Source organism: Phaseolus vulgaris, chromosome 4 (genome assembly GCF_000499845.2).
Source record: "Phaseolus vulgaris cultivar G19833 chromosome 4, P. vulgaris v2.0, whole genome shotgun sequence".
NCBI classification, from domain to species: domain Eukaryota; kingdom Viridiplantae; phylum Streptophyta; class Magnoliopsida; order Fabales; family Fabaceae; genus Phaseolus; species Phaseolus vulgaris.
In genome coordinates this window covers 13926858-13935790 of record NC_023756.2, presented here as the reverse complement: position 1 = coordinate 13935790, position 8933 = coordinate 13926858, and the positions used below count along the sequence as shown (strand labels likewise).

Below are 8933 nucleotides of genomic sequence, written 5' to 3'. Positions count from 1 at the left end.
TAAGTATATTCTCAATTGCACAATCCACAAGATATTTCCACATCCAGAAATACATCCAAATCACGCAGTCTAAAATATATTTGAAAAAATAACATTCCAAATTATACAATTTAAAAGATATTTCTAGATTCATATATACATTTCAGATTGTATAATCCAAGATGTATATCCAGATAAAAAATATTTTTCAAATTACACAATCCAAATTTAAAACACTTAATATATTTTAGATTGTGTAATAAAAAAACTTCCCAAATTTTCCTAATCCATAAAGAAGGATACATAAGCGAAAATGTCAAAGGCTAAGGTTTACCAACTTCTCCAATCGACACAACAGGACAATGATTGTCCAAGGCAAAGGGGTCCAGAAGTGCTCTCCAACCAAAAACACTAGGACGAGCAGATGATAAGAGTGTGCTGCTATGGAGAAGAACAGGAGATGAAGTGTGGGAGAGATGAAGAAAGGGTTTTATTTTTATTTTTTTTCATTAAGGGTCAAAAGGTATTCTCACCACTCCATGTAGAAAGAATTTTTCTTTGACAACTGAAAGCAAGCAAATGGCTGGTATAAAGGCGTGACAAATTATTCTTACACTACATGCATCTTGTTCTAGTGATAAAAACCAAACTTTCTAATGAATTTCATATTAGTCAATCCATAAGTGAAAAGAATAAATTCATAAATTCTAGATTAACTAATCCAAAATAAAAAAAATTAATTTCAAACTTATATTTGAAGATTGTTAGAACAGGAATGTTGAATAATATTGAAAAAAAATTCTGAATTAAAAAATCTTAGAATACTAACACTTAAATTTTTAAGTTCAGGATTGTACAATTCAAAGTCTTTTAGACAAAGGTGCATGCAGAAATAATATTTATATTTCTCACACCTCATGGAAGTGTGTAGGGATAGTTTAAAAGCTGTAATGATCCACAATACAAGCTTTAAAATCGAACTTTAGAAATTTCTTTGCATCATCCGTAAGAAAACTATGCGAAAACAAAGGTTGTGCATGTAATGTTATTCAACATTCTGCGGTATTCTCTTTTACACAAGACATTTTTCCTTCCTTGGAAGGCAAATGTAATTTATCGATGTACAAACACTAATAAGAACATGAGGTCACATATTTACCAGCGGGCATCTTCTAGACAATAGGCTCATCTTCAAGGTAATTATATTCAAAAGTGAAGTCAGTCTTGATTCTTTGACACCTGAGAATAATCAAATCAGGACAATCAGAAGTGCAGTGCCAAATAACCAACATAACAACCATTTAATGGATTTCTGAACCAGAAGGGAAAACAAGAAAATACAATCCATAAATTATTTTTTTGAATTAAATTGATAGTAACCAAAAGCACAGTGCCAAACATTAACTAATCATATTTTATGCAAGGATAACAAGGCTGGTAGGGTTTGAGTAGACACTAAATGCCCATTGCTATAGTCCTTTAAGGAACCAAGTTGTTCCCCCTTTAACCTCCGATCTGATTACATAAATTGACATTAAACTAAACAAAAGAAAATGGATATTTGCGCAATGTTTTAAAAGATAGCCATCTCCAATCAAAAGTGAAACATTACTATGAGTGCAAATAGATGAAATTATAAGTTCACTATGCTTACCACCCATGTTGCATGTCATCATTTTCTATATGGAAATCAAAGTACACATATGTTCCTTGCTCATATTCATCTGTTGCAACTTTTGGCTCTTCATGCCGTTGAAACCATGTGTTATACTTGCGGTGATATCTCCAAGACTGCTTCTTTAGCTCTTTTGCAGCCATATATTGTTGGTAAGTGTTCTACAGAAAATAATGAATGTAAGCTAACATGACTGAATGAGAGTAATACTAATCATCACCCAAAAAGTCCGTGTACCTGTTGATAGTAAAATGAAAAGAACAGGGTATCAGTACCATATGGTTCTAGACCCACTCTCTCCCAAAAGGCAGGATTATTAACAATAGGTGCCTGTACTTGAGGAAAACTAGGAGGAGTTATTGTAGGATGTTTCTGCATAACCGAAAAAAAGGGAAAATTTTGTCTTATAATCTATTAATACATAATATAGTATTCAATTAAAATGAGGATTATTAAAACTAAAAAAGTATACAGGAGTATAGGTCCTGGGATGTTCTGAGTCCTTAGGTTGCGGAAGTTTGAGGTGAGCTGCCTCAAGCATCTGCAAATTATATAACTGATCACGAACTCCACCAGAATTAGCAGTTAATGCACTAAAGTTGTCACCAACAGGTCCAAGGTCAGTAGAATTTCTTCCTATAACACCAAGGTTACCAGTACGCTGATTTAATTGTAATGGTTGGCTGGGAGACAAATCAATATCTCTAGAAGTCTGAACAGGCTCTGGAAGAGAGGTAGGTACTCCTCCTGCCTGCAGCATAAACGTCAAACAGTCAGTTTGAATCACCCGTGAATATATTTTACACAACACACACAATATTTGCTGTGTACAAAGCAGAATAAGTTTTCTGTTGGACCCAACCCATCTTATTGCTTAAAGAACTATTATTACTATCTAAGTATGTTTGTATTTCAGTTGAAACACCCAAACCAACTTTCAGTTCCACAGAATACTGTCCCAATATGTTTAACATTCTTTTAGATTCAGTTAGAAGCAAAATTTAACTCAAACTTCACTTGACTTAAAAGTTACAATGAGTTACTTTTTTTTACCTCTAGTTGAGTTCAACTTGACTTAATTTCCTAACTGAAATCCAAACATACAGTTAGTCTTCTAGCTTTCATGTTTAAAATCAGTTTAGCTAACTAATTCATTTTCATATAATGATAAAATGCAAGGAAACTGTTAAATATATATGTGTGTGTGTGTTAAATTCTTTTGTCTTGCAATGGTCTGTTTCTCTTTATCTTTTTCGTGCAGTGACAGTTTGGGCAGGTGAATCAGTCAGTACTTAGATTGCTCCACTAGTCACGTGTAGTCCACACACTGTTCTCATTTTAGAAAATAGTTGCGCTACCACCAATAACCTCGTCAGCACCTTCTAGCTCCATTTCAAGGTCCCCCTTCCTTCTTTTATCTGTTAGGAAAGTGGGTTGTTATCCTCCTCCCTTTGCTAATTCTGGATTTTTTTTGTCCATCTTCCAACCACAACTTCAAAGAAACTCAATGACAAAAACTATCTATCTTGGTCACCTTTTGTGGAACTATGGATCCTTGACATCACGATCAGTTAGAGATATTTAAGTTCTATAGTGATGATGTCTTCGCATACCTAGATTAAAAGACAAGTTAAGAGTAGTGAAGTTTGATTTCCAACTGAGTTTTGTTGTGACAATCTGTAGAGCCCAACATTTTAGGAACCTTGAGGACTTTCAAAACCTATAATTCCTTTTGGAGTAGGTCCTAAAATATCCTTGCCAATTCAATGTCTATATGATTTACCTCAGAAGTTGGCATCTATCAAACAATTAAATCATTACATGATCTCTTTTATTGCTCAAGTCCAATCTGCAGTTGAACAAAAAATGGTTTTGGAAGCCGATTTGGTAGATGAAATGAAAAAGAAACTTCATAGGTTGTTCATGGTATTGGTCTTGCATGCCATGAACCCAAATTTTTTTGATTAAATTTTGACACGTCAAAAAGTTTCTTCAATGTAAAACCTTACGGCATGTCTTCTTTATATTCTAACCCAGAAAAATGGTGGGACTTGATCTGAATTTGTTGAAACTTCAGTCATGGTATCTACCCAGGAAAAATGATGCATGGGATCCATGGAGGATATGAAGCAGAAGTGGTCACCCCAAGGATCATACTGTAAAAGGATGGGACATATACTCAAGGAACATGTTATTCCTTGTATGAGTTTCTTAAAATGCCAGCACATATATCTAAATCTAAAATTTGAGCCAAAAGTTCTCAGGCTAAAATCCAATAGCCAAGTCTTAATCATCTTTGATGCCAAGTGCCTCAGCAACTTGTATTCCATGCACTACTGATTCAAGTGTTTCTAACCATATTTTTGGTAATAATTCCTATTTCTTCGCCTAAATTCCCTGACATTGTTACCTTGGCTAATGAGTCCAAAATTGCATCTTGTTGAGTTTGTCATGTTCCTCCCTATTCTTCTTTAAATTTAAATTTTGCTCTTTATTTCACTATTGACCTTATAGTATGATCTCTATAAGTCAATTGACTCACTCCTTAACATTTAATTTTGATTCCTTTGTCATAAAAGAACTTGGTGCAAGTTGTTTGATTGACGTAGAACATGAATTACAAGGCCTTTCCCATATGAAAACTAACCCCTCAATGCCTTATTTTTCTTCTTTACCTCTAAAGGTTTTTGATGACCATATTTGGGTAACGCAAGTATGGAAATTGAAAATAATAGTTCTTGATCTCCAACAACTCTAGATTTTAGAGTGTATCATGTTAACTAGGGAAACATGTTCAATCATCTTTTCCAAGCAAACTCAAAAAAGATAACACGGATTTTTTTACTATTCAATCTGATATTGGGCTCCAAGCCATATATTTCAATTTTATATATTTTGTTAGCTTTATAGATGAATAGTCTTGGTATACCTGAATATATTTAATAAAAGATTGATAATAACTCTAGTTTATTTTCGTGTCTTTATTCAATGAGATAAAAACCAATTGATTGTCCTAGCCATGTAACATCTTTTGGTTTTGGATATTTGGTCAGCTTTGTTGATGAATATGCACAATGTACTTGGGTTCAAACTTTTGTCTATTTTCTTCAACTAAATAAAAAACCCATTTGGTAAAATAATAAAAATTCTCCATAAATTAGACATTAAAAAAGCCTTTCTTCATCGTTAGTTGGAAGAGGAGATTCACATGAAGCAATCTCTTGGGTTAAAATAATCTACAAGACTTTGGTTTGGAAAATTTAGTCAGGGGCAAAATTTTGGGATGACACGAAGTGAAGCATATCATTTTGTTATTTATTGCAACATTTCTCATAGAAAATTGGTTTACCTAGTTGTCACATGATGTAGTAATCATATGAAATGATTTTTCTAGAGTTGAAACAACATTTATTCAGTAACTTTCATACTAACAAATATAAGCTGCCTAAAATACTTCCTTGATATAGAGGTGGCTCAATTCAAGGAAGGCATTGCTATTTCACATAGAAAGTATGTACAGGATATTATGGAAGAAACAAGGATGGAAGAAACAAGGATGATTGATCGTAGGCCCATCCCATGGACACAAATCAGAAGTTAATGGCAAAGCAACATGAACCAAATTTATATCCTGAAAGGTACAAGAGATTGATTGCAAAACTCATCTATTTGACAATCATTAGACCTAATACTTCCTTTGCAGTGAGAGATATTAGTCAATAGCGAAGTCGTAGACCCCAAAACTGGGATAGTGGGACTACTATTGTAATATTTTATATATATATTATATATATATATTAAATAATTAGTATACAAAATATATAAGCTTAAAAACAGAAAAGAAAACTCAAAATTCATACTAGTCATAATTAATAGTAAAACGTCATGGTACTTAAACAAATATAGATTATAAAGTCAATCAAGTAAAACCATACATAAAGCCTAAATTATCAGCTTCTAATACTCCAGTTCTCAATAATAATAATCAGAATCTTCATCTCCTTCATCATAGCATTATAACTGTACTCTTCCTCCTCTTCCACCACTCCTTTTCCTTTTTCCTTCCTAGAATTAGATGCAGCTGCTTCCTCCCACATTAGTATTTTGTCTCCTAGTGTATTTCAAAGGTTCTCCAGCCCCATGGCGGTTTTGCATTTTCATTATTCACCAATCTCAACTCACACACAAGAGGCCCAAACCTTTAAACTTAGAGCACATCAGTCCAAAATGATGTCATAAGAACAACATCCATTCCTTTCTTTCCCATAGTTTCTTTAGTTCCCTTAGACTTCAACCATTCATCCACCGTGGACATCCTTATAAAATTAGCCTTTTGTTTGTGCAAATTTTGTAAGGTAAGGAACATGGTAGCAAATCTTGTAACTCCATGCCTGACTTAACTCGGTCTTGTTTGTAAACTTCCTCATGGTGTTTAGCACCACTGAATGGTTACAAATGTAACCTACAAGCCTCATGCCCCTTTCTATGGCCCGTTTAACTTTAGGGATTTGTCCAATATCTTCAAGCATCAAGTCAAGACAGTGTACAGCACATGGAGTTCAAAATAACTTTAGGTTACCAAAACCAACAAATTAAAAGCTGTAAATATAACTACCAGCATTATTCATTGAGGTGAGTACTTTTACCCACCATGAAATAATTACTTCCATTGTCTATCACCATTTGAATAACATTCTTTTCTCCAATTTCCTCAACAAAGCTATTCAAAACCTCAAATCTTTTCACCAGTCTTCACATATTCAGAAGCATCAACACTTTTTGACACACATTGTTCCCAATGAACACTTTACCAAAATGTTAATTGAAGTCCTATTCTTCTTATCCGTCCAACAATCTAACATAATTTAGCATCCATATTTCATTTCTCGTAGCATGTCCTTGTATTCCAACTCTTTTTTAAGGAGTGGAATTCTCAATGCATGATCAATTGAAGGCTTTAAATAAGGACCATAAGTGCTATCACATCAATCATCAATTTGAAACTCTTTGAGCATGCAAGATTGAATAGAATTACATTCCTAAAACAGAAACAAGCAATGTACTGAACTGCCCTTGCTCTTGCCTCCTTCCAAGTATAATTTATACTCGTTTGTGCCGCCATTGCTTTTCCCAAATTGATCTTTTCTTCAGGTCTCTTGGAAAAGAGAAAATCAATTGGACTTTTAAAATTTAAGTTCTTCTTGGCAGTAGTTGAAGTGGCTTGGCTTCAGCTGATGCATGGGCCTTTTTCCACTGCTAAGTCTTGCACGTATGTATGTATGTATATATGTATATATATATATATATGTATATATATATATATGTATATATATACATACACACACACACACACATATATATATATATGTATATGTATATGTATATATATATGTATATGTATATGTATCGTTTTCAGCCTTTTTCTGATCAAATACTGCCTTCATTTCCAATTTAACATCCTGTGATATCTTCCTAAAAGCACCCACATCTCTTATTTCGAGTTGATGTTTTTTGGCTCTAGTAATATGCTTTTAGGAAAAAATCACTTCACTCTTCCTATTGTTTCTGGTCTTTAAGCTGTTCCATTTCCAATAAGACATCAACCTTCTCACCAGTGGGCTTGAACATGTCAGTTGATGAAGACATTGATTTTTGGGACAGCATTGGCTTCGAATCAGAAGCGATGGTTCTGATTAAAAGTTTCATGGCTGCTGAAAAACAAAAGTTGGATAAGAAACTGAATAGAAAACATAAAATAAATGGCAGCTGAACACAAAAAAATGATATTAAAAATATCAGAAACCGAGAGAAAGGTAAGCAGAGAACAATAACAAAACTGAATAAGAACGCAAAAGAATTAAATTCTTTTTTAAAATTACTCAATAAAAGATTGAAATAAAGAGAAGCAGAACATAAAACTTAATAAAAATTGAATATGAGCACAAAAGGATTAAACAAATTTAAAAAGATACCGAGATAAAGACTGAAGAAAAGAATCAAAACTTGTGAGCAGCGCAGAATGCCAAACGAGTTATTATTTTTTAAATAATAAGACACTGAAAAAAATAATCAAAACTTGTTGGCAGCAGCAGAACGCAAACCGAATTAAACTATTTTAAGAAAATATTAAAACCGAAGGACTAAATAAGAAAAAAGATATATCAGTTCTGAAAAAACCAGAAATAGAAAAGAAAACGGAAAGAAAATGAAGAAAAAGAAAAGAGTTGAAGAAAATTCTTACTTACTGTTGCCGGAGATGTTGGTCGCCGGAGGATGAAGGTCGCCGGTAAGGGGTGGTCCGAGGAGAAGAAGGCTTACCGTGTGAGGAGAGGAGATAACGTAACGTGATGAAGAAGAATACGTTCGCGGGTTGTTTTCGTTTATGTTCCACATAATACATTGTAACGCTTAATATATAATATATAATATATAATATAAAAAATACATTTGAAAAGACCGGAAAAGCCCAGAATACCCTCACAAATGACCATTAAGTGAGGGTATTTTGGACTTATTGTATTTTACGTCCATTCCTTTTCTCACCTAATCTTCATAGTCAAACTAGGATGGCAGACTCACTGGCTCTACCTTTATATGATCCAGGGTTTATTGATATAAATCAGATGCATGGCAACATTTTGTGCAGAAAACATAGCACGTAGGTATGTGTGTGCATGTGTAAAGTATATGCTTCAGCAAGTTGAACAGTATATAAGATAATGTGTCTTAAAGCATATATAAAGGTCTGAGTTGGTCGATATACCGGAGAGTCTACAGCATACGTGGATTTCAGTTCATCTTCATTCATAAAATTCTTGCTAATTCCAGTACTAGCAGTAGATTCAGTCCCCGAATCATCAGGAAAAATCTGTTGCTGTGACTCGTCAACCTTAGAATTGCCAACATCTGCAGAATATAAAAAACTTTGATGTTTTTTGATCTTTCACAAAATTTACTATTCTTTCTATGTACTGGTGAAATATGATATGAATGTACATATTGCACACTTACTGTATAAGTATAGATTTATTGAATAATAAATATAGATTTCTTTGTAAGAAAGTCTGAAATCACCAGAAAAATCTGCGCAACAGTACAAATGAATAGCTAAGAATATCAGTAATAGGTCATTATGCCGTGAATATAGTCGAGGGGTCTTGGAGGTTGATTCGTTCCCGACAAACTGGTGATCCAGGAGTCGATCTGAAATCATCTAGTGGCCGATTAAATTGTCTATTGGATACTTTGCTCATAAACAGTGAAGGTGATTTGGATTGCG

The 8933-nt window shown here is 33.6% G+C and overlaps 1 protein-coding gene across 2 annotated transcripts in view; it reads right to left on the bottom strand.

Moving 5' to 3' along the window:
• Nucleotides 1–860: 860 nt before the first annotated feature.
• LOC137837333 (uncharacterized) overlaps nucleotides 861–8933 on the bottom strand; it is a 34214-nt gene continuing 26141 nt past the window's right edge. The window contains exons 12-17 of one of the 2 annotated variants that reach the window (XR_011085428.1): nucleotides 8418–8560; nucleotides 2309–2405; nucleotides 2127–2195; nucleotides 1892–2026; nucleotides 1634–1815; nucleotides 861–1218 (exon numbers count right to left, since the gene is read on the bottom strand). Coding sequence is in view for 1 of the 2 variants with exons in the window: in XM_068646314.1 (XP_068502415.1) it covers nucleotides 1152–1218; nucleotides 1634–1815; nucleotides 1892–2026; nucleotides 2127–2405; nucleotides 8418–8560 (806 nt within the window). In the remaining variant the exon portion in view is untranslated. Of the gene's footprint in view, nucleotides 1219–1633; nucleotides 1816–1891; nucleotides 2027–2126; nucleotides 2406–8417; nucleotides 8561–8933 lie in introns of both variants that reach the window. The other variant, XM_068646314.1, reaches the window with a different exon arrangement.